General features: G+C 35.4%; 2 protein-coding genes across 2 annotated transcripts in view; one reads left to right on the top strand and one right to left on the bottom strand.

Annotated features, from left to right (window-relative positions):
* The window catches only part of LOC123527129 (GDP-fucose transporter 1-like), a 41,314-nt gene extending 26,908 nt beyond the window's left edge, over positions 1-14,406 (top strand). The window contains exon 2 of the mRNA XM_045306414.2: positions 1,449-14,406. Coding sequence (XP_045162349.1) covers positions 1,449-2,530 — 1,082 coding nt within the window. The 3' untranslated portion in view covers positions 2,531-14,406. The remainder of the gene's footprint in view (positions 1-1,448) is intronic.
* A 1,056-nt stretch (positions 14,407-15,462) lies between these two features.
* LOC123526729 (dnaJ homolog subfamily C member 11-like) overlaps positions 15,463-27,196 on the bottom strand; it is a 36,362-nt gene continuing 24,628 nt past the window's right edge. The window contains exons 13-17 of the mRNA XM_053523144.1: positions 25,316-25,385; positions 23,863-23,972; positions 20,822-20,915; positions 19,952-20,081; positions 15,463-18,930 (exon numbers count right to left, since the gene is read on the bottom strand). Of these exons, the coding sequence (XP_053379119.1) occupies positions 18,872-18,930; positions 19,952-20,081; positions 20,822-20,915; positions 23,863-23,972; positions 25,316-25,385 (463 nt within the window). The 3' untranslated portion in view covers positions 15,463-18,871. The remainder of the gene's footprint in view (positions 18,931-19,951; positions 20,082-20,821; positions 20,916-23,862; positions 23,973-25,315; positions 25,386-27,196) is intronic.

Raw genomic sequence — 27,196 nt, 5'->3', positions numbered from 1 at the left:
AATGTTTGGGTCTAGTATCATGAAAATTGATAGGGAGATTGATCATGACCAGCAGATGACCCCTGTTGATTTTGAGGTCAGTAGGTCAGAGGTCAAGGTCACATTGACCCAGAACAGTAGAACTTTTCTATACAGTGACTAAATAATTTATGTTCCTTGTGCAATTACTGAATGCATTATGGGGGCATTTCGTGTTCTATGAGCTCTTGTTAACCCATATCATGCTGTTGAGGATTGATTCTGGCTTTGCGGCCAGTGTAGATCATGATCATCCTGCACATCCATGCAGTCTGATCAGGATCTGCACTTCTCTGCATTCAGTCAGTATCTGTTTAGTTAGTACCCCTTTTAACAGTTAGTGGCACTGACCAAAGTGAAAGATGGACAAGTTCATTATAGAAATTTAACAGGGTAAGGGTTAAGATAGTTTAGAAACAAAAATCCATGTTATAAAGTTTGTATAATTTTAAAGGCGTATGCTAGAATTCCTGTATATGAGATGGGTGAAATTGTTCCCAATAATAGAATTTCTTCAAACTTATTTTGGGGAAAATGCCGTTTTCAAGGGCAGATAACTCTTTCAGTACCGGTGACCTATGACTTTTATTGCATTATTTTTATTTCTTAGATGATTGTCCTTCAATATCCAAAGTTTGAAGAAATTCTATTATTGGGAAAAATTCCGCCTATCAAGCCAGAGCTGAAAGTAGAAAATACATTTAAAGATCCGTCATATGTTGATAACAGTACGTCAAGGTTAACTGTTAAAGTCAGGTGAACAACTTATTAAAAGTAGTGTTTTTATGCCCCCGAAGGGAAGCATATAGTTTTTGAACCGTCTGTCTGTCTGTCGGTCTGTCAGTCTGTCGGTCTGTCCGCAATTTTCGTGTCCGTTCCATATCTTTGTCATCGATGGATGGATTTTCAAATAACTTGGCATGAATGTGTACCACAGTAAGACGACGTGCAATGAGCAAGACCCAGGTCCGTCGCTCAAAGATCAAGGTCACACTTAGACGTTAAAGGATAGTGCATTGATGGGCGTGTCCGGTCCATATCTTTGTCATCGATGGATGGATTTTCAAATAACTTGGCATGAATGTGTACCACAATAAGACGATGTGTCACACGCAAGACCCAGGTCCGTAGCTCAAAGGTCAAGATCACACTTAGACGTTAAAGATCATTTTTCATGATAGTACATTGATGGGCATGTCCGGTCCATATCTTTGTCATTCATGCATGGATTTTGAAATAACTATGCATGAATGTGTGACACAGTAAGACGATGTGTCGCGCGCAAGACCCAGCTCCGTAGGTCAAAGGTCCTAAACTCTAACATCGGCCATAGCTATTCATTCAAAGTGCCATCGGTGGCATGTGTCATCCTACGCAGACAGCTCTTGTTTTTGTTTTTTTCTGAATGTTGATTTGTTTCTTTTTTTCAGGAAGAGGTGAAAGTGTAGACATTGAAGAAACAAAGTCAGAGGTCATAATGGGTGAAGAATCTTCATCCCGTGGCTCATACAGCATTATTGCAGGGGTGGTCATGCTGTACTGGGCCGTGTCGATTTCATTGGTATTTCTTAACAAAACCATTCTCAGTGGATCATTTGGCGACGAAGAACTGACAATCTTTTCTGCCTGGTTTCAGAGTATGGTGGCCGTTGGATTTATTTTGAGTATCAGGTACGGCTTCCACAGGTGTGGAGTGCAAGCAAGAGTACCGAAGATTGAACCAGATCATTTATACTCAAAGACAATGCTCATGTTATCAATGAGTTCCGTATGTGGATTAACGTTTAATAATCTTATGTTGAAACATATTGGCGTTGCTTTTTACCAGGTTGCGCGATCATTTACAATAATCTTTACGATAGGATTATCTGCCCTTGTCCTTGGACAAGGATTGTCTTTTAGAGCTGTGATATCGTGTTTTCTTGTCGTTTGCGGATTCTTTGTTGGCATAGACCAGGAGGATGTCTCTGGGACACTGAGTGTTCTCGGAGTCATATACGGAATACTTGCTAGCTTATCGGCAGCCATTTCCGGAATTCTTTTCAAAAAAGCTGAGTCACTCTTAGATGGAGATTCGCTTAAATTAGCATATTATAATAACCTCAACTGTATGGTTATATTTCTGCCACTGTGTCTAGGATCGGGCCAGTTCTTTGCAGTGCTTCATTCAGATTTGATATACCTGCCAAAATTTTGGTTCATTTTACTGATAACGGGTTGCCTTAGTTTAGCTATAGGTTGGGTAAGTGCTCTGCAGATCAAATACACGTCGCCCATAGCGCATCATTTAAGCATCAATGCAAAATCTGTGGTGCAAACAGTACTGGCTGTTTTGTTTTACCAGGAGTCAAAGACGCTGTTCTGGTGGTTAGGAAACTTTCTAGTTGTGGCTGGAGTACTCATGTATACGTTAACAAAAATCTTACAAGATGCACGGAGGCTGCAGAGCATGATGGGAAGTATGGAACTACCAGTGAAAAAACCAAACCAAGCCATAAATGGTCGTGTTTAGTTACGTGATATTTCATAAAACATCTACAGTTTTAAGGTATTTGAAGGTGAAGGTCTGTAAAATGGAAAATTAAATTTTGTTGGCTGCGGTCAAAATTTTTTGGATAGAGTAAATACTCTGAATAGTTTACATATATTAATTTTTGTCTTAAAATAAGTTTACTATATTATGTTTTTTATTGTACCATCAATCTAAAATTTTAGCTTGGAAGTGTTATTCGTTGCTTGTTGTTGTTTTTTTTCTCATTTTTATTTGACATGTAACTTATATCTCCACATATTTCCAATGAAATATACATTTAGCCATGTGATATTTCAGAAATGAAATGATAAAAAATAATTATAAAACTGTTCTCCAAAACGGGGGCAATTTAAGAAAGCATTTTCTTTTAAAGGGACCTGCCTCCAAGTAAGTATCATTATATCTAGCTTAACATGTAATAAATATGAAATATCATTTAAGTCAGTCTTGTTTAAAGTTGATAATTTATATTTAAAGTTTGTGATGTAATTTACAGCTAATTTTCTTTCATCTTTACATCACAATATTGTATTTCGTTTTAGAGAACACTTTTACATAATTTAAAGGTATTGGAAGTTATATGTTTGTAATCAGTCATTTGTTACTTTATATTTATGATTACTGAATAAAGAAAGCAATTTCTACTTCTCTTAAAAGTTTGAGCTAAATCTGGAGGCAGGCCCCTTTAAAGTAAGACCTTAGTAAAAGGTAAGATAATGTATGATACTGAATTCAGTAAATCAGTTTTATTTTTGTGTAAGACATTCCAATCAGTTGAAAATTCTTGGCAACTTTTTATCAAGTAAGAAAGTCATTTGTCCTGCAGACCTGATTCATGTGGAGAAGTTGTCACTTACTTGTGGAGACATTAAAATCAGTATAAGAATCCAGGAACACTAGTTAGGTTATTAACTGACCATCATCACATGACTGAAATACTGATGAAAATATGAGCCCCGCCATGAGAAAACCAACATAGTGCATTTGCGACCAGCATGGATCCAGACCAGCCTGCACATCCGCGCAGTCTGGTCAGGATCCATGCTGTCCGCTTTCAAAGCCTATTGCGTTGGTTTTCTCGTGGTGCGGCTCAAATGTAAAATCAGTATCAGACGAATTGAACAGAGAACTTCGGTCAAGTTTCATTTTTATAGTGGCTAGCCTCATTTAAAATATAGAATTTGTGCTGCATACTTTTAAAGTAATAAATATTGAGACTTCTAAAGGGCAAAAAAATAGAATGTGCCACATTAAACTACATGTACTTTTAAAATAGTGTAATTATGATTTTCTGTGTACCTGTTGTAGTTATTTTTTTATATATTTTTAATGATTTTAGAATTTTTAAATGAGATTATTGAATACCTGTCATTTAAAGGCTTCTAATTTCTATGAGACTGAAGGCCATTTATTGTAGTACATTGTATTTGTTTTTGAATTATTGATTTTTGCCTGCATACAGTATTCCTCTGTATAAATGCCCACACCCCCACGCCCTTACCCAACACAGACACACTCTTGTTTTGCACACATAAAAAGGGAAACTTTTGTTGTTAAACATGAATACCAGTGTTACTTGGGTAGAAATTGTAAACATTTGTTCATTAGAAGAAACAGAAATTTTTATTTGTATTCTTTTTAGCATTTTTATGAAAGATTAATGGTATTTCAGTTTCATTCATTTTTGTTAGGTCAGATATCAACGAGGATATATAAAGATTAAGAAATGACTTGTTATAGCACTAAGGGTAATTTATAATATGAATAGCATACGTGTCAGTTATGAAAAATAACTCCATATTTTGGTATGTATGGTGTTTTTATTCTACCTTCAAGTGCTGTTGTTTAAAGCTAACTTGAACTTTGTTCAGGGTTAGCTATTAATATAGGTGGATGGTCTGGCATGCATCGTCCTGCATCCATCATCCTATGTAAACATCTTCTCAGAAATTACTGGTAATTGCTTGGTCCTTTTAGAGGCTGCCAGAGCAAAATATAGAAGAAAACCTTTAAATGACTTCTTCTTGCGAACCAATCGATGGATCTTCACCAAACTTGGTCTGTAGCATCTTTGTATGGACTTCTTACGTATTTGTTCAAAAGATTCTGCTTGGCTGCTTTTAGGGGCTGGCACAGCAGAAAAAGAAAAAAGCCCTTTAAATGAATCACTTGATGGCTCCACATCAAACAGGGTCAGAAACAAGGTCATGATCCTCGTTAGATGAGCGACTTAGGCCCAATTGGGCCTCTTGTGTACTTTTCTTCTGGAGAGTAAAAATTGTAATTGTTAAACATAATCAAGAGTGGTAACAGTTCTAATACAGTAGTTATATAAACATGAAGCACAGTTGATCATTGATCAATATTGCCTGTGATCCTTCATTGTTAATCACATTATATAAGGTGATGATTTAAGTGAATGAGAAAAGAATCACATTCCAACAGAAATTGTTTGTTTAGGGTAATGTCTTCAAATATGTGTAGGTTGGATATGTTTTTAGCTCAACTATACAATATACATTACACAAAGTATATGGAGAGTCATCCTACTTGACCCAGTGCTGGCGTCAGCGTCCGTTCTACGTCCACACCTTGGTTAAAGTTTTGGTGCACTTTCACTTTACATAAACTTTAAATAGTTATTCCTCATCCTCAAACTCATATGACACAAGGGTGATAATTCTTGAACCAACATTTCATTAATTATCCTCCCTTATTACTTAGAATTTCAGGTTAAAGTTTTGGTGCACTTACACTCTGTCTCAGTTATACAGAAGAGAGTTGAGCAGCGCCATGAGAAAACCAACATAGTGGGTTTGCGACCAGCATGGATCCAGACCAGCCTGCGCATCCACGCAGTCTGGTCAGGATCCATGCTGTTCGCTTTCAAAGCCTATTGCAATTAGAGAAACAGTTAGCAAACAGCATGGATCCTTACCAGACTGGGCGGATGTGCAGGCTGGTCTGGATCCATGCTGGTCGCAAAACCCCCATGTTGGTTTTCTCATGGCACGGCTCATTTGATTAAAACTATTAATTGTTCCACATCATCACCCATTTCATATGAAACAAGGTCCATAACTCTGGCACTAATGTGTTTTCAATTATGTCCCCTTTTTGCTTAGAATATCAGGTATAATATGTGATTCACTTTTGCTCTATCACAGTTATTACTAAATAGATTTGATTCAAACTTGAAATAGTTGTTCCACATTTTTAGCCACATGATACAACACATGGTGCATTATTCTTGCGGAAATTTTCCATGAATTATGTCCCTTTTATACTTAGTTAATGTTTTGATACGCTTTACCTCTGTTGTTGTTATTTCTAAATACATTTGACACAGACTTAAACTGTTGTCTAATATCTTTATCCACATTGGAGTCCTTAACCACTCTAGTGACAGCTCCAGCTTCCTCAGCCAAGTTTCCCTACCCAGCACCAGTCTCCAGTGACAGCTCCAGCTTCCTCAGCCCAGTTTCCTTATCCAGCACCAGTCTCCTGTGACAGCTCCAGCTTCCTCAGCCCAGTTTCCCTACCCAGCACCAGTCTCCTGTGACAGCTCTTGTTGAAATCTTATAATTAGTTACTTGTATACTTGCCTAATTGACAGAAATAAGTGCCATTTAACTGTTGCTTTTTTCAACATTTTATATTTTTTGCAATGCCATATATTTTAACCTACGCATTTTTAGCTCACCTGTCACATAGTGACAAGGTGAGCTTTTGTGATCACCCTTCTTCGTCTGTCCGTCCGTACATCCGTCAACAATTTCTTGTCTGCACGATAGTGGTTTCATTTATGATTTTATTTTAACCAAACTTGCACACAACTTGAATCACCATAAGATCTCGGTTCCTTTCTTGAACTGGCCAGATCCCATTATGGGTTCCAGAGTTATGGCCCCTGAAAGGGCCAAAATCAGCTATTTTGACCTTGTCTGCACAATAGCAGCTTCATTTATGATTTTATTTTAACCAAACTTGCACACAACTTGTATCACTATAAGATCTTGGTACCTTTCTTGAACTGGCTAGATTCCATTGTGGGTTCCAGAGTTATGGCTCCTGAAAGGGCCAGAATTAGCTATTTTGACCTTGTCTGCACAATAGCAGCTTCATTTATGATTTGAATGTAATCAAACTTGCACAAAACTTGTGTTGTCATAAGATCTCAGTTCCTTTGATGAACCGGCCAGATCCCATAATGGGTTCCAGAGTTACGGCCCCTGAAAGGGCCAGAATTAGCTATTTTGACCTTATATGCACAATAGCAACTTCATTTATGATTTGATTTTATCCAAAATTGCACACAACTTGTATCACCACAAGATCTTGGTTCCTTTCTTAAACTGGCCAGATTCCTTCATGGGTTACAGAGTTATGGCCCCTTAAAGGTCCAAAATTGGCTATTTTGGCTTTTGCAGCCATATAGAGACTTCATTTATGGTTTTATTTGATACATATTTCCAAAATATCGTCAACAACAATAAATCTTGGATTCCATGACAAATCAGATCTAATCGTAGGTTCCAGAGTTATTTTATATCTGATTACCTCCCCTGATTGTAGTCAAAATGGATTTATATCAGTAAGTACTTATAGGACTTATTTGAAATTTCATTATTGTCATTAGTTGGACTGAGCCAATCAGGGTAGATAACTACGGACTGATTTTATTTCAAATTACCTCCCTTTATTTCAAACTAAAATGGGTATATCTCGGTAACTAATGAAGATACTGATCTGAAATTTCATTAATGTCAACAGATTTATTTGGCAGATCCTTCTTTTGTTCACTTACAATAATTTTCTTTTTAATTACTTCCCTTTTACGTTACTATTAATAGCTCATTTTTAGTAACTTTTTTATTAGTGGCCGTAGGGAAAAACCGAGACCACTTTTCTGTGGTACAACATGGATGGTAGCGCCAATTTTTAGGTGTATTTTGACATATCTGTACCTTGTAAGAATTTGTTTTTTCTTATTGGTTAAATTTCTTTCCTTTGTTGTTCCTGTCATTTGGACATAGATATTTTTTCTGAGGACCTTGTCCTCAAATGCAATGATAGCAGGTGAGCGATATAGGGCCATCATGGCCCTCTTGTTAGTTTATAATACTACACAGATTATTGAGAGTGCATGGAAGGTGAAGATGCATCTTTCACTAAAATATTTTTATCATTCAAGGTCCGGAATGCACATTTAATGTTTTTGACTTTGCAACATATAAAAGTACCTGCTTTTTAAATGTCACCTGCTAGTTTCATGTACAAAGTCATGGTTAGTTACCGTAAACATTTATGAAGTGTGTACAATTATATTATGTAACAAGCAACACTGTTTATGCACAAAAAACTGTATATTTCGTGTTTACATAGATGTTGTGTAGTAATTGTTACCTTTTTATCAAATATGAAATAAGGGCATAAATTTAATACATCACATCTTTAGACATTAATGTCACTTATTTTAAAACTCTGAAAAATTACAATGGAACTGTATAAAATATCACTATTTTTCCATATTGAGAAGTCAGTTTTGTATCAGGTGTGTGAGATCATTTGAGCTGACCATGAGAAAACCAACATAGTGCATTTGCAACCAGCATGGATCCAGACCAGCCTGCGCAGCTGCGCAGTCTGGTCAGGATCCATGCTGTTCGCTAACGGTTTCTCTAATTGTAATAGGCTTTGAAAGTGAACAGCATAGATCCTGACCAGACAGCGCCGATGCACTATGTTGATTTTCTTATGGTGTGGCTCAATTTTGTTATGTCGCTTTAATGTATATCTTTGTGTTAAAAATGTCCAATAATCTTGATATTTTCAATTTTACTGTAGCAAAAGAACAAATGTATATAATTTAATTGTGTTAATGAGTACCTTAGTTACCTTTGAATAGAGAAATATGCACACTTTTTTGTGAAGTATTTATACTCTCCTATGGTGGCCCAGTATTTCTTCGGCATAACTTGTGCACATTTCTGTTTACAGTCTAATAACCAATGTAAACGCTTGTTCATAATATTATGTGAAAATGAAAACACTGTGATTTAGTTAGTTTTAGGCATTGTTTGTATATATAAAAAAACAACTTACGTAGTCTATAAGTCACCACCTCGGCACAAAAAGTTGATAACAGCTTTGATATAAAGAAGTTATCCACGTTTTGCGCTGGGATGGCGAAATATGTAGAAGAACTCCCTAACCCCAGAAGGTTACAACAGAATTTGATGCACATTATGATATGCTCTGCTAGTATTAATCATTAATTGAGCCGTGCCATGGGAAAACCAACATAGTGGGTGAGCGACCAGCATGGATCCAGACCAGCCTGCGCATCCGCGCAGTCTGGTCAGGATCCATGCTGTTCGCTAACAGTTTCTCTAATTCCAATAGGCTTTAAAAGCGAACAGCATGGAGCCTGACCAGACTGCGCGGATGCGCAGGCTGGTCTGGATCCATGCTGGTCGCACACCCACTATGTTGGTTTTCCCATGGCACGGCTCAATTTATAATTTCCTGTAATAAAAAATTAATACTTTTGACAAATATCTGCAGACATTCTGCTTTTAGTTCAACCGAGCATGAAGTTCTGTTGCGATCACTCCCCATCCGTCCATCCTCATTTTTCTTCAGAAAGTGTCTCAGAAACCATTCGATAGAAGTTGATAGAAGCTTGACCTGGAACCACCTTGACTTTTCAAAAAAGAAACGTGGCTGCCAGTATTGGGTAGATCTAGTTTTCTATATGTAGCTGTGTGAAAAAACTTTGAACATATTCTGCTCTGAATCTGCAAACCAGTTTTCAAAATTATTTGGCAGAAACTAAAATATTATACATTTCGAAAGTGAAATCAGGCTAAATATAAGTTTGGTATTACAGTAGTCTAATAATTCACATAATTATGTAATATCCTGTGGATATATTGCAGAACCCTAGACTATTTGAGTGGGAAAATGCTACAAAACTCAGATGTACTAGCCATTATCCTGCTAAATTTCTATAATGAACTTGTCCATCTTTCAATTTGGATAGTACCATTAGCTGTTAAAAGGGGTGCTTACCTAAAGATACTGACTGAATGGTGAACAGTGCAGATCATGATCAGACTTCATGGATGTGCAGGCTGATCATGATCTACACTGGTCGCAAAGGCAGAATCAGTCATGTCCAGCATGATAAGGGCTAGTAGGTTGTAAGATTGTAAAATAAGTCCGTTGAATAGGCTGAGTTATATACATGGTGATGATCTAAAGGTTGCAAATATAAAAGAAATAAAAGGAAGTGGAAAATCAAAATGTAAATTTTATTCACACGTCAAATGCGGTTTTCTTTTAAATGTGAGAAAAGAGTAATAAAGTCGTGAATTTAGAGCAAGGGTCAGTGACTCTGTTTGTATCACTTACCAACAGCTATAAAAAAATAAAATATTTTATATATTTTTTTATTTCAATTTCCGCTTAACATTTTTACACAAGATCACAGTAGATTTTAACTTTCTTGTTGTACACAGTTTTCTTTTTTTATACGATATCTTCAAAAAAAAAGTAATGTTTAGAGTAGACAGTATTTGATGACTGCAGATTGTAACAGGTCGGGGAAAGTGGAACACACTCCTTTTATTGCAATCTAGTTCAAGCTTGCTTTGTGGCTCATTTCTGTATGAAACAGATGTTTATGAAATGACTTCTATTACGCATTCATTGAAGTGCAATACACATTTTACTTGTAAGAAAGATATATCGTTTTGAAGTTCAGTATGTTGTCATGTGAAATGGGAAATTAGAATTTTATGGTTGAATCTGCATAAGAATACACATCATTAACCTGGTATCTGCACACATGTCAGTATACCGTTATTTATTGATAATGGTGAAATGAGCCTTGGGTAATTGTTTTATGCATAGCTGCACAGGTAAACATTAGATATGTATGGAGTTTATTTTAAATTTTCAATAAATAATGTAACAGTGAATTTGTAATAAAAAATTTACAAACACAGATGGGCAGAAATGAGCCATAGGGTTAAGTGTATATTTAACGGCATTTATCACACAAGTAAATGCTCAGATGACGCCCTAAGTTCGAAAGACTTCTAAATCTTACTCTTTATAGAGAAACTAGTCATGATAAAAACAAAGTGTTTTAGGGTTTGCATGTTTAAGTATAATATATAGATACTGTTAAGACTGTGTTAGCGACTACCTGTATTAAGCAGTCCTCTGGCGGCAAGTGATTTTGCCTTTGCGACCAGTGCAGACCAAGATCAGCCTACAAATCATGGTCTGCACTGTTCGCTATTCAGTCAGTAAATTTTCAGTGAACACCCCTTTAAATAATAAATGGTACTGCCCAAATAGAAAGATGGACCAGTCCATTTTAGAAATTTAGCAGGGTAATGGTTAAGCGGTCCTCTGCCTTAAGCAGCCAGATTGTGTTGTTCCTTGGCTGGCTACTTAATACAGGTTTGATTAAGTACATTACTAGACTGGTTAGTGTTTATAAAATTGAATTAATCAGAATTGTAAATCATTTCTACTTATTTGATTTATTAATGGTAGGCAAAACTGAATATAAGACAAGTCTACAAAATATGCGACTTAAGTAAAGGTATCCATCAGTTTTGCCAGACTGCTGTGACTGGGAGGTAAAAAGGCTGATGTCGAACGTGCAGGCTGATCTTGATCTGCACTGGTCGCAAAGGCAAAATCACCTGCCGACAGAAGGCAAAAGGTTAACGGATCAGGACCTGATTCACAATATGTAGATTTTTTCAAATGTACAGAAATCCTTGACAAAAAAAAATAGTTGCCTTATAAATTCACTTAAATTTTTATTTCGGTAGTACTGGTATTAAGTATCTAAGGATTTAAGTGAGAAAAATCTTAGGAAATGAGGGTAAATATTGCGATATTTGACTCTTAAACATGTTAAAATTTGTGAAAATAAGATGATCGCAAGTAGTTCCTGATCTAGTGTTCCCAAACAACTTACATATGAAAAGAATTGAAACCACTGTCTTACCCTTGCATAACCATACAGGCAACTATTAAGTGTCAGAACACATGGTTTTGCTTCATATCTGATTCCAACAGATTTTTTATTCCATACCTCATATATATTTATTTTGATGTAAATGAGGTTTGTAAAGAAAAGTTTTAGTCTTGTTTGGAGCCATAATAGTGTGTACTAAATTGGTCTGCCATAAAATGCAAATCAAATTGAACCAAATCAAATAGTCTGCAATAATTAGAAGGTAAACTGTTGTGGTTATAGTTATATTACTTAGAGCTGCCACATTTCTCTGTGTTAAAGGTATTGGACCCATACTGACTATTCATCAAATTCCATTGGATTACATATTCTTATATGTCATTTTGACATGCTTCAGTTGTTAACATAGCTCTTATGAGCACAGGACTTTCTAGGGGCCTCCGTGGCCTAGTGGTTAAGGTCGCTGACTTCAAATCACTTACCCCTCACCGATGTAGGTTTGAGCCTCACTCAAAGCGTTGAATTCTTCGCATGAGGAAGCTGTCTAGCTGGCTTATGGAAGGTCGGTGGTTCTGCTCAGGTGCCCGCCCTTGATGAAATAATGCATGGAGGGGCACCTGGGGTCTTCCTCCACCATCGAAGCTGGGAAGTCGCCATATGGCATATAATTGTGTCAGTGTGACCTTAACCTGACGAAAAAAACAGGACTTCCTTTAGCACCGTGTAATTTTTTTGCGGAAGTCAGGTACTGATGATATGAAGAATATGTATACAAACGAAAAATATAAATTGTTGTTATGGGTCCGCTACCTTAAGATTGGTAAATTGACATAAATTGCACTGATGCAACTTGTGTTGATTTTAATTTTTCTGTAACTTCTATTTCAAAGTTTGTTTATGTTGTGCTGTAAATAATTCTTTTAGCTGTTATTTATTATTTTTGCATTTGCATTTTTTTTTTTTTTTTACCTGTTTATTGTAAATACTGGCTTGAGTACGACAAGGTTATTTTGTTATTCAGAATTTTTTTTTTTTGTGATGTATAGGGAATACATATGTGACACTAGATTGAATGCAAGATTGTCAAAGATATGTATGTCTGTATAACATATTCTACATGTTGAATATATTTTGTGCGACAGCTGTTTTTGAAGTGATGAAATGATTGTTGAAAATGATATTAAATCTGATAAAACAAAAATCATGATATTTATCCATGTATTGACTAAAAGTGAAGTTTACACATTCCACGTTTATCCTGAAAGTGATTTTATTAGCAACCTTAAATGGCAACTAAAAGTATAGGCAATGCAAACTGAATTGTCAACTTTATAGAATTTTTGATGTTCTCCAGAAACAGAGCCGGTTGAATCATTTGAGCTGCACCTTTAGATAACCAACATAATGCATTTGCGACCAGCATGGAGCCAGACCAGACTGCTCATCTGCGCAGTCAGGTCGGGATCCATGCTGTTTGCTAATGATTTCTCTAATTGCAATAGGCTTTGAAAGTGAATAGCATGGATCCTGACCAGACTGCACGGATGTGCAGGCTTCTCTGGATCCATGCTGGTCACAAATGCACTATGTTGGTTTTCTCATGGTGCAGCTCATATTTTATTACCATTGTGCAGAAACTTTCATGGCTCAGGCAAAAACTTGTATTTTTGTAAGGACATGAATTTCAATTTGTAGAGATGGAAAATTTGATTATTTGTCAGCATTTAATTTCATGATAATTAATCCGGATTTGATAGATTGACAAACACCGAATACATGAAAATTAGTTGGAAGCGGCTATTCTTACGGTCCCATAAGAATAGCCTCGCAGGCTATTTTTACGGCTCTCCCTTAAGAATAGTGAAAAGTCCACAGGTGTCTGTTCCTACGTCTCTCCCGTACGAATATGATTACTTCCATTTGTTACATAAACAAACAATTTTAATTCAACAAATTTATTGTAAGTGTAAAATAATTTTTTAACTGAAATTTGTCTTCTAAATAAATCGGAAAACGATTGTTCATTGTACAGATGTAGATGTAAATACATAAGTTATTAATATTGAAACAGTAAAAAAATGTTTACCAAGTATTTTCAGCTAAACCAGTTAGAGAATTATTGTTCTATGTTTCGTGTATATACGTCCAAATGTTTCACAATAGTACAAATCTCTTACCACTCTAAACATTTTTATTGCCCTTTAATTTAGTTTTATACTTGACGTTTGTCACACATCAGCTTGACATGTTTGCATCAATTCAGACCTGACATTTTATTTTAACACTATGACCAAATGTGATTACATTTCATTTCCGAAATCGGTTGAAAATATATCAGTTGAATGACTTCAGTACAATGTATTGTCTTACAAAACTGCCGTAGGAATAACCACCTGCGGGTTTTCACTATTCTTACAGGAAGAGCCGTAAGAATAGCCTACGAGGCTATTCCTACGAGACCATAAGAATAGCTACTTCCAAATTACTTTCCTATGAATATTGATCACATCACGTGGGAGAATGTTCTCCGTTATGATTTGATAAAAGACATTGTGTCTGAAAGCATTCACCCTCCACCTCTGATTCATGTGGGGAAGAAGGCAGTTGGTTTGTACTGGTAGAGAATCCAGGAATACTTGTTAGGTTAAGTTCATAACTGAAGTACTGTTGAAGAACAGCGTTAAACCCAAAACAAACGAACAAAACTGACTGGTCAATGATGTATTGATCCATTATGTATATATGAAGTCATATAACTATATATACTACTTATTTTATCAGAACAATTTCTATGTTTCTGTGACTTGAAGTTCACTGTTAAAATTGATGAATAAAATTTGTCTAAAATTTAGAGCAAGTTTGTTGTCTTTTTAAGAAATTTCCATGTGCACTTGATGCAGGTATTTCAGTTATATCTACGAGTTATGACGTCAGTTAAGCCAGAATCACTTGCCACCAGCAGGCTAAGGGTAAAGTATTACTTTTGAATACAGCATCCCCTATTGAAAGTGGACAAAGGTAGTTACTGCACGTTTGAAACAAATACTAGTAAGTCTTACACATTCTGTCAAAGTATCATTTTATCTGAAGAAAAAACAGTAAGTTAAAAAAACATGGTGTCCTTAAATTTTTATTTGCCTTTATGAAAACCACAGACGTCATAAGTACACTCCTTGTTAAACAATTCTCAGAAATTTGTGTTTCAGTTATTAATCTTCACAACTAAACCAAACATACATTTCTTCTCCATTTTAATACCTACAGAATGGCAGATTCTTGCTTGTATTACTCCAGTTTCGAGGACTAAAGAATTGCACTTCAGTCATTCCTTCTGTTCACATTTGTGTCTGGTTGATAACTGTTATTAATCCCCTACCGGTAGAACACAGTAGTCTGTAATCTTTACAATTTGGTAGTCTGTAACCTAAAAAATTTAGTAGTCTGTAACCTAAAAATATTAGTGGTCAGTTACCTAAGAATTTAGTAGTCTGCAACCTTAAAACTTTTAGTGGTCTATAACCTTAAAAATTTAGTAGTCTGTAACCTTTAAAATTTAGTAGTCTGTAACCTAAAAACTTTTAGTACTCTGTAACCTTAAAAATTTAGTAGTTTGTGACCTTAAAAAGTTAGTGGTCTGTAACCTAAAATCATTTAGTGGTCTGTAACCTTAAAAATTTAGTACTCTGTAACCTAAAAAAATTAATGTTCTGTAACCTTTAAAATTTAGTACTTTCTAACCTTAAAAAATTAGTGGTCTATAACCTTAAAAATTTAGTATTCTGTAACCTAAAACTTTTAGTAGTCTGTAACCTAAACGCACAGTTAATGGTACTGTCCAAACTGAAAGATGGACAAGTTCATAATAGGAATTTAGCAGGGAAAGGGGTCATAAAAATCAAGCAACAACTTGTTTTCAACAGTTTAATACAAATAAAACTCTCAATGCATGTTCCGTATAATAGTACTGCATCAATTAAAAGACAAATAAAATACTGGTACATGTAGCCCATTAATACTCTTGTGCTTATATACTTTATTACACAAGCAATGTTTCACAAATACTAGTTATCAATATATTCAGAAATGTTTCAAGATTGAAATACATACAGACTTGCAAAATCCATCAATATTGGTTTCAATTACAATTAATTCATACTAATAACAAGAGCTTTCGGAGAACAGCAACGCTCGACTATTCAACAGCCTTGTCAAGTGAATAAATATTAAAGTCCAAAAGGGCTATTATTTTGTCAAACTGCAACACAGGGTTACGGAACCTGTACAACCCATATCAGCTCATGACAATGGACAACTGTGTGAAGTTTCAATCCATTCCCATATGTGGGTACTGAGATACCAGCTTACATACAAAACTTTAACCAAAAATTTAAGTCCAAAAAGGGGCATAATTTTGTAAAAAAGCAAAACAAGAGTTCAGCAGCCTGTGCAATGTATGTCAGATCATCACAGCGAACATGTGTGTGAAGTTTCAATCCATTCCCAGAAGTGGGTACTGAGATACCAGCTTACAAACAAAACCTTAACCAAAAATTTCTAAGTCCAAAAATGGGCATAATTTTGTAAAAAGTAAAACAGAGTTCAGGAACCTGTGCAATGCATGTCAGATCATCACAGTGAACAAGTGTGTGAAGTTTCAATCCATTCCCTGTAGTGGGTACTGAGTTACCAGCTTACACACAAAAACTTAACCAAAAACTGCTAAGTCGAAAACAGGGCATATGCAAAGTAGAGTTCTGGAACCTGTGCAATGCATGTCAGATCATCACAGTGAATAAGTGTGTGAAGTTTCAATCCATTCCCATATGTAGATACTGAGATATCGGCTTACATATAAAACCTTAACCAAACATTTTTCTAAGTTGAAAAAGGGACATAATAACAGAGTTATGGAACCTGTGCAAGTATAAGTCAGTTTATCACAGTGAATAGGTGTGTTAAGTTTCAATCCATTCCCACAAATGGTTACTGAGATACCAGCTTACATACAAAAACTTAACCAAATTGGGACGCCAACGCATAGTTGAGTCCAATAGCTCTACCTATTCTTTCTATTCTTTGAATAGTCAAGCTAAAAATGTGTAGTTTTTAAAAACCTCTTAATTTCTTTTTCAAAAAAAAACTTGAGCATTTTAATTTATTTTGGTGGTTTAATGTCGCATCGACACATATTTCTGTAACATTACCACATTTTGGGAAACATTTTTGTCTAAAATTAGAGCTATGGTAATATTTTGCAATAGTCAAATAGGCCCAATCTCCTCTACTTAAAACTTGAATACAAGGCCTTGATCTGGGGTGTTCATGCACAGGCAACTTAAATTTAAAGGTTATGTTCATGATTCAGACTCAAAATTACTGGTGATTTACGAAACTAAAATAAATAAATGTTAATAAATTCTAGGAATTAAACGAAGATTCAGACTGACAGGGGAAAGATTTTTCTTGCGGCTTTTTTTTTATTACACCATTTTTCACTATTTAATTGAGTGAAATTATTTCTGGTGTAGATGATACAAGCATGTGATTTTCATGACTTATCCAACTTTACCTATGTATGACAGGTAAGGATGAGGGATGTACATTAATAAACACTTATTAAATAGCAATGGCAGGCCTGAAGTCGTTATAAGCAAGATTAAACCTGTATTGCACGAGCGCATAGCACGACGGCCAATATAGGTTTAGAAGTGCTTATAACCACATAAGGAACGTCATTGCCTTCAAAGAGTTGTTTATTATATACCTAAACATAATAACATTAACTTGAATCAGCTAATCATACAAATTATCAATATTAACAAATTTTTTATCACCACAACACAGTGTGTAAAATGACGCCAAAAATAACGTCGCTTATCAAGGGCAAGCCAATAACCAATTATAATGGCATTGCCCGCTTCCAGTTATAATGCCCACTTCTGTTATATAGCCTTGGTAACAGTATTTTGTCCTATGCAGTTTTGTTACAATTTATAGTAAGGTACATAATAATTGTTTTAAAGGTGTTGACTGACCACTGTAAGTACAGTTCATTTTCATATACAGAACAAAATAGCAGGATACACCACGGTACGATTAATACTGTATTAACCTTTAGCCTGCTGGCAGCAAATATTTCTGCCTTTGCGACTAATGCAGACGAAGATCAGCCTGCACACTTTCCATGCCCTTCAAAGATGTATTACCTCATTGCCCATGTTGTATTTTTAAAAATGTAAACAATTACTAAGCAGTATCTATGTAGGCATAGAATAGATATGTTTTTGTGTATAAACAGTACCATATATTAATTTTATAATACAGTAAAGACTGCCATAGCAACCCCTTGCTTTCAGCGACTTTCTGTCTACAACAACCTTTTTATTTCCTCCTGATGCATTTCACATTAAAATTGGCTTGTTTCTAACGACCCCGTCTGATGCGTACAGTAACCATGATTTCTTTGCCCAGAACCCTGACTTCAAACTTTTATAACAACTTTTTGACCCATCCTCTCAAAGGGCGAAAACTTCTCCAGCACTAGAAATGAACTTTTAAATCAGATTTAAATTAAACTATGCTTTAAAAGGTCATTTAGAATATTCCATGCTTTATCAGAGTGTTTAAAGGTCCTTCATAAAATACTAACTAGAACATGTAATATTTGCCTAATACCAAGACCTCTCCCAGTCAGATTGTGTATACAGACTCCCTGTCTACAATGACCTTTTTGAAATTCTCCGAAGGCTATTCAATGTAGACAGTCTTTACTGTACTACATATGTACAAGTAAACACAGCATAAATATGTAATACCACTTAAAAACCAGAAGTTGTTTTCTTTTTTAAGAAAAATATAAACAACAGCTTACGAATCAGAAAAAAACGTTCACTTTCAATGTTTTCTCAAATAAAGATTTAAAAACCTACAAGTGACTACACACGTGAACCTGTTTCCAACATATCATTTTAAAATCATCCTAGAATCAGTATGTTTTGCATTTAGGTTCAAATTATGCCTGCTGATGAATCATCCTAAAATCAGTCTATTGTGAATGGTTCCAATTATGCGGCTGATAAAATCGTCCTAGAATCAGTCTATTGTGAATGGTTCCAATTATGCGGCTGATAAAATCGTCCTAGAATCAGTCTATTGTGAATGGTTCCAATTATGCGGCTGATAAAATCGTCCTAGAATCAGTCTGTTGAGAATGACAGTTTTGAACTGTGTATACAACTGGAGCTGATTTATCACTAAAAGTGGCACACGGTGTCTAGTAAAATCAAAAGCAGTTCTCTATCACTTTGGTCCCACTATCACGTCTCATCTGGGTCATTTATAAAGGGAGGTAAGTCATCCTCGCGCATTAAATGTCCTGTAATAAAAGGGAAACAATTGCATGATAATTCGAGAAATTTACACAGGTCACAGGCGGGTGCCATATTTCTTTGTTACAAACATAAAATATATCAATTCACTGCTATTTCCAACTTTCAATCATTGATACCTCAATTATTTGTCATAGGTTTGAATATTTGATAATCAGCGAATATTTGATAAATGTAGTAGAAAGTTTACTGAATCCAGGGTTCTTTTGATTACTTCCCTTTATGGCTCTAACTATATGAGCACCCCACTCAAAGTAGTGCTTTTTCAACCATATAACTATAGTCTACTAAGCACGTTGTCTATTTGAACAGCTGCTTCATCCATTTCTAACATGAAATTAAAACTATTTATACAATTTTGATATCTAAAATCACTCCTTCTTCAACTCACTATTAGGTGGAGAACTTGTCAAATCCTTGCAAAGAAAATACTGCAAAAATGATACAGCAACACCTCAGGCTGTGAAATGAGTGAATGAAATTTTAAAGAAATACCTTTTATCTAATCTGAAATTATGTCATTTGACACAAAATAATGAGGGCCAAGCATGCAACCAAAGCCAATATGACCATTTAAATACAGAGAAAATATATTATGTCTAAGTACTGAATTTGAAGCCCTGAAATGGTACTCTGATGACCTCTTTTGTGTTACCTAAACTAATGCCATGTAAAAAAAAGTTTTCAATGATTTGATCTAGTGACTCAGTTTTTGACCTCAGGAACCTCACTTTCTCCAACATAAACATTGTCATGTTTTACTGGTTTGTGAGAAGTTGCTTTACAAGACAATGAACAGGGTAAAAATTTAGTATTCGGTAAAATAATGAAAAAGACATTAAATAAAAGGTATGTTCTGCATTCAAGATCACAGTAACTTTCACACATGAACATGATTTTACATTTTTGAGAAAATACTATTACATCTGGTATTCACAAACAGGAAGATATATTCAGTTTAAACTGAAACAAGCAAATATCGTCCATATAACAAAGGTATACACTTACGTTGTTGTGGTATTCTAATGTTTTTCATGTCCTCTACAGTTGTGTGATGTATCTTTTTCCTGAACTTGTATTTTATATATAATTTCTTCTCCTCACCAATACATGGGTCATAAAAGCCTGGAAGGTCACTCTACAAAGTAGAGAAAATATTGTAACCGTATTACATAAAGGGTAAGCAGAAACAATACTGTATAAGTGGAAAAGATCCAGACACCGAAATTTTGCGAATTATGCAAATTCAAGAAGTATTAGCGAGAATATTAGCTGGCATAAAATTCCACTATAAATATCAATAAGTATCATTTCAGTCAAGTAAAGATAAACAAATTAAGCTTCCACACTACAGTTATCTGTGCTTCGAAAATGTTTCCGCTCGCGAAACATCTGGAATCAACAATTTGCAAACTTGTTGACCCGCAAATATATTCACTTATACAGTACATCAAAAATGAATATTTAAATCTTTTGCATTCTAAAGTTGGCTTTTTGGAATTTTGTGCTCTCAGTTTTATAAATCTAAGTTTTAATGTCATGATTCTATGCTCTCTGGAGCAGCTGATAAGAACTGAGTTAATACAGGTTATGGTTATATCAGTATTTAACGGCGGGCAGTTAACCAAACCAGTGTTCCTGGATTCTGTACCAGTACAAACTTGTTCTCCGCAAGTTACTGCCAACTTTCCCACATGAATCAGAGGTGGAGGACAAATTATTTCAGACACATTGTCTTTTATCAAATCGTCAAGGAGAACATATATCTCACCTTAGGACAGAAGGCATGACCCCACAATCCATAGATCTGCACTCTCCCTATTGAGCTTAGCAGGCGGGACTCTTTTATACTAATGTCTGCAACGATGTTATACGTACCTTTGTTGTTTTATCTGGAGTTATCAGACTTGAATCCTTGACTAGTGCTTGAAGAGGTATAGTCACATCTATACAGTCCTCTGTCTGTAAGTCTCTGCAAAATAACAAAGCATTTTAAGATATTTTCTGCTCACCTATGATATAGAGTATTTCAAATGAAATACGCATGTGAGATAATCTCATCTGGTAATCAGTACTGTGTCTTTGTAATATGGTCACTAGACATATCATACACACTGTCAAATAGTAGTGTCAGATAAAAAAATATATTATACAAACTGTAAAGATGATATCATTGTTATATGACATCATCATAACAGATTTCTTCATTTTTTGAGTGATGGGGTGAGATCAAGTGGGATGGGGGATGTCTGTAACAGGCAAAATTTAAAATCCTTACAAACTATATATCTACTAAAAACATATCTAGAGACACACATATTTTATTACAAGAGATTGCATTTAATACAGAAAATTACCCCCATCCCTAGGCAGCAGCCAAGTTTAAACAAGACGGTCACTGACCCTAAAGCGGTCACCTGTGTACAAGGCTTCAAGTGTGTTTGTATAGGTACAGAGTTATGTTTCTTCTATGTTAGCCTATATTATATACATTTCACACACATTTTTGAACCTAGGGCAATAATTTGAATAATTACAGTAGAAATTACAAATCTGATATCACACACCAAATATCAAGGCCCTAGCTATTACTGATTCAAAGAAGAAGATTTTCAAAGCTTCTTATATAAAAGCTTATAGTAAGTACATGTCAGACACAGGGGCAGGCCATTTTTTTACCTTAGGGTAATAATTTGGACGAGTATGGTAGCGAGTCAAACCCTTACATCACATGCCAAATATCAAAGCTCTAGAGAAAAGGATTATTATAAGTCTGATAGCTAAAAACCTATTTTTAACCAAAAAGACCCATATGTTCAATGAACCGAAACCATTTGAACAACTTTGAAAGAGGGCTACCAAGAGATCATTTGTGTAAAGTTTCATCAAAATCCATTCAGTGGTTTTGGAGGAGATATTGTTTAATGAAATTGTTGATGAAAAGTGACCACGCCCTCTGGCTGCCATGTTTTTCGACAAATCAGAAAAATTTCAACAAGATTTGTAGAAGATCACACAAAAACCATTTATGTAAAATTATTTTAAAAAGGGGCTAGCAACTTCACACAAGAAGACCTAAAGTTTCCACTATATACATATATATACAGGGAAAAGTGACCACGCCCTCTGGCAGCCATGTTTTTGATCAATCAAAATAATATGAACAATCTTGTTTGAGGGTCACACAAGGACTATTTGTGTAAAATTATTTTAAAATCGGGCTAACAGTTTCGCACAAGAAAATTTTTATTTTTTTTTAATTTTCACTATTATACGTCATTAACAAAGGATGACTACCACCTAGACAGATGGGAACAAGTCATCATCTTTAGGCTTAGCACAGGACATAACAGGTTAAATGCCCACATGTGCACAAAGCTTAAATTGTCTCTTTACTGATGTGCCCCTGTGGCCTGGAACAGCAAACTGCTAAGCATATTCTGCAGAGATGTCCATGTCTGAAGAACCAAAGGAAAAGTGTGTGGCCAAACAGCACCCCAATGAAAATCAAAGTACACCGCAAGATGGAGGACCTAAAGAGACGGCATCCTTCATTGCTGGATCAGGGGTGACGGTGTAGGCGATGAATGCCAAGAAGAAGAAGAGACTATATACATATAGGGAAAAGTGACCACGCCCCCATGTTTTTTGATGAATCAATATGATATAAACAATCTTGGTAGACTATTTGTATAAAATTATTTTAAAATCGGGCCAGCAGTTTCACAGAAGATTTTTAAAGTTTCCACTATATACATATAGGGAAAAGTGACCACACCCTCTGGCAGCCATGTTTTTAGACAAATCAAAATAATTTGAACAATCTTGGTAGAGGGTCACACAAGGACCATTTGTGTAAAATTATTTTAAAATTGGTCCAACAGTTTCACACAAGAAGATTTTTTTAATTTCCACTAAATACATATAGGGAAAAGTGACCACGTCTCCTGGTGGCCATTTTTTTGACAAATCAATATAATCTGAACAATCTTGGTAGAGGGTGACATAAGGACCATTTATGCGAAATTATTTCAAAATCGGACCGTTGGTTTAGGAGATGTCACTTGAAGATTTTTCTATTTTTAGCTCTGGGTAAAGTTTGAACAACTTTGGTACAGGACCATCCAAGGAACATCCATGCCAAGTTTCATCAAAATCCATTCCGTTGTTTTGGAGGAGATGTTGTTTAAACACTATTGTTGACGATGGACGGACGACTTGACGGATAGACGAACGTCTGGGCAACTGAACCATTTCTTTTGTTAATTTCTTTTGTTTGAATAGGGGGCCCTGGCCCTTTAATCTATTGTTAACGGATTGAAGCTATTGTTCTCTTTACCGTTAGATGGCCCTCTCTTTCATTTCAGTTGCCCGGACGGACGCACGACGGACACAGCATGATCACAATAGCTCACCAAGAGCACTGTGCTCAGGTGAGCTAAAAAAAAACGAATTTGTTACAGGGTCATTATAGGAACAATGTAGCCAAATTATTGTGAAATCAAGCCTGTAGTTTCAGAGATTTTCAAAGTTTTCCATAAAGTCATATAAGGAAATCTAGACCTGCCATCTGGCAGCCATGCTTTTTAACAAAAAAGAATGATTTGAAGGAATTTGGTAGGTCACTCAAGAAAAATGCATGTGAAATGTTTCAAAATTGTGGGAGCAGTTTCTGAGATTTCTAGCTTCTCCTACCAGTTGCCACGACAACCAGATCTCTGTGCATGGATGACTGATTTGAAACAATCTACAAGGGGACCACCAAAGCGGCATTTCTGTGCAATTGCTGGAATACACTGAATTTTTGACATTATCTCAAAACATATGGAGGCCTACAATATAACCAAAATCAGCCTAATGTTGTCCAATTTTTAAAACAAGTTCATATGGAAAACATAAAAAAGAGGGAAAAATCTTACTCAAGATGACCAGATGACAGTTTTCCATACACTGCTGTTATAATGATCAGACCATTTTTCTTCTCTTCTGCTTCCAGATTTCTCTCTACAGTCTCCTTCATCAGCTCTATCTGTAAATACACATTAAGACTACCTCTACAGCACTGCTCATATAAATTGAATACCGTCTATGTACTGAAACAGCAGCCATTTTGGGCACAATGATGACATTGTCATCATTCTTTCCATATATTGGCAGTACCATATATGGTAAATCAATTGATAACAGCTAAGAGAGTCGAATTTTCTAGGTCATAATATAATATGACCATAGTTTGTGCATAAATGTGTGTACCTTAAATCTATCATCCATGTTTTTTTGTAATTTACATTATTTTGCCATGAATACCATATTTGGTAATGACCATATTTGGTAATGTCTATATAAGGAAAGAATGATGATGTCACTGTGCTCAAAATGGCTGCCATTACATTAAATTAATCATAATTAAACTTAAAGGTCCATTACTAAGGGAAAGTGAGTTGGCAATTTTTTTCATAGCCAGTGCATAGACTTCTGCAAGACACTAAATAATGAAGATTGGCAGGTCAAAATTTACAGAAGGTCTTTGGAACTCAAAGAAATGTATGTGTATTATGTTGAAATTCCAATGAATCAACAGAATGACCCCCCAGGTCTTTTTAACTTTCTTCATACTTCATAGAAAAATAATTGTACATATACTGCGATTTATTTCGAATTTCTACATACCAACTTTCATTTTCCAATAAAATGAAATAGTTTCTGTGCTTTCAAAAAGAAATTAAAATGTTCACTTTCCTTAGTATTGGACCTTTAAGTATCTTTTTTTTTTGTAGACAAATTTTCATGGTTTCTTCATCAGGTTATTTGTTTCATTAAGCTCTTTCTAAATACATACACTGACTAATATTGCATAATGCATATTCCCCTTTAATATCATGCAGTAACAGTGGATTGTAAAACAAGAGCTGTCAGTGGACAGCGTGCTCGACTATTCTCAGAGCTTGATAGTATAATATAAGCTATGAGTAAAACTTTAACATTACAATAATCATATTCTAAGTCGAAAAGGGGCCATAATTAAGTCAAAATGCTTGATAGAGTTGCCTCCTCCTTTTTACAGACTGGGGTCATGATGGTAAACAAGTATGCAAAATATCAAAGCAATATCTCAATGGACTTTGAAAATATTTGGGGTGGTATGCAAACTTCAACATTTGTGTGACGCTCACGCTCACGCCAACGCCGGGGCGAGTAGGATAGCTCCCCTATTCTTCGAATAGTCGAGCTAAAAAACAACAACTCTACTCTTTTTTTTGCTGTTTTAAGTAAGCCTTTTTACAACTGTACACATATGAAAATTCTTGATGAAATGTTGTGGTAATTTAAGAAATTTGCCTTTATTAAGTACTTAAAGCAGCCAATATTTACCAAAGCCTGGGCCTCACGTTTCCTCTGTAATATTTTCTCTTTCTGTTCCTGCTTCTTCTTCTCCAGCTCTCTAAAATTTGATTCAAATTGTTATTTTGCAGATATTCACATCCCTATCTATGACATTACTGGTCAAAGAATATTGGAATCTTTCAATGAATTTGTGGCTGGTGATTTAACATTTGGTCACTAATAAGCAAATTCGATGAATTGGTATCCCCCGCCGAAAGGGTTTGTGGTGAGGAACGGCAAAACAGTATATCCAGCAAAAAGTTAAGGATGTTAATAAGGCAAATAATTTCATTAGTCAAAATCAATTTAACAGAAAATGAATGCTAGTTTTTGGTGGTGGGGGGGGGGGGGGGCAGCAAGGGTGACTGGGCGAGGGTACAAAACATCATATTATGTTGATTATAAATACTGATGGAAAATTAAAAAAAAAAAAAAAATGGGGGGGGGGGGGGGGGGGGGGGGATGCATGATTGGGGTGGTGGGCATGACTGGGTGGAGGAGTGAGGTGGGGGAATGGTACAACTTTGCATGTTGATTAATATTCATGGAAGGTTTGAAAAAAATAAATAAAAAGGAATGAAAAAAAATCTTTTTTTTGGGGGGGGGGGGGGGGGGGATGGGGAGGGGGTGTGACCAAGGCAAGGTGGTGACCAGGTGTGGGTACACAACTTCAAATGTTTATAATAAATGTTCATGGAAAAGAATGAAAGACGTTTAATGAAATTTTACCAATTGGTTGGTTTGTTATGTACAAATCTGTAGATTTTTAAACAAAGGGCAATAACTCTAAGGAAAATTGACCAATCAAAAAAAAAAACTTGACGGGCATCATCGCAGTATGTTGGTTCATGTTTATTTCAAGTTTCATGAAATTCTACCAACAGAGATATGGCTATGACGTACGTACGCATGCACTGACGCAACAACGCCATTTCAATACCCCCCTCCCGATTTCATCGGCAGGGGATAATAATAAATACTGTAATTACTTAGACATGAACAAAAATACTTGTCTAAGATGGGAACCACTATTTATTGGGTGTTTCAATGGATGCAAAGCTATACTACAGAGTACATGTAAGGAGCATGCTAGACTGTTATCCCATTTGTTACAGTAATTGAATGTACATGTAATTAATTACATTTGCAATATAACTGTAATTTAATTAATTGCATTGTTGAAACTTACGTATCTGTAATTTAAATAAACAGTTCACAATGTAATTTTGATTTAATTAATTACATTTTAAGGTAACTGACCCAAGGTCTGGCAAAGCAATAAAAACTGATAGACAAAGTGATTTCTTTTAAACTCTCTTCCACCTCAAGATGGGATATAACAACAAACTACAAACTAACTGCTGCAACAAAGGAACTCACAAGATGAGTAACAGCAGTCTTTTCTCATCATTTAGGAAATGGGGAAACTAGTCCATAAATTGTCTTTCAGAAGAATTGGAACCTTAATATACTGTGAAATCATTTTTATTCACGTAGGACGAATTTTTGCGTATTTCGCGCTAGGACCGATGCAAGAATTTAAGACCGCGCTATTATTATTTTTTAATTTTATTTTTCATTTCTAAAATTGAAAATGCGCAAATTAAAGCCCGCGCGAAACAGTCCTTTTTCACATTTGCACGAAATTTCATGCCAGCGAATTTAAATGATTTCACAGTAATATAATATATGAAGAAATTTTTGGGAGGAATATTTTGGAAATGTGGGATGGCAATTTAATAATGGTTTTATTGTAAATGTTGTGAACTTGCCTAAATACATATGAAAGCTTACAAAGTAGCTAAACTCTTGCAAACTACCACAAAGTGACAACCACTTAGGAATTTTAAGTTCTTAGCTTTAGCTTTA

The sequence above is a fragment of the Mercenaria mercenaria genome, chromosome 14 (assembly GCF_021730395.1).
Source record: "Mercenaria mercenaria strain notata chromosome 14, MADL_Memer_1, whole genome shotgun sequence".
Lineage (NCBI taxonomy): Eukaryota > Metazoa > Mollusca > Bivalvia > Venerida > Veneridae > Mercenaria > Mercenaria mercenaria.
The sequence above is the reverse complement of the archived record's forward strand: the minus strand, read 5'-3'. Positions and strand labels throughout refer to the sequence as shown.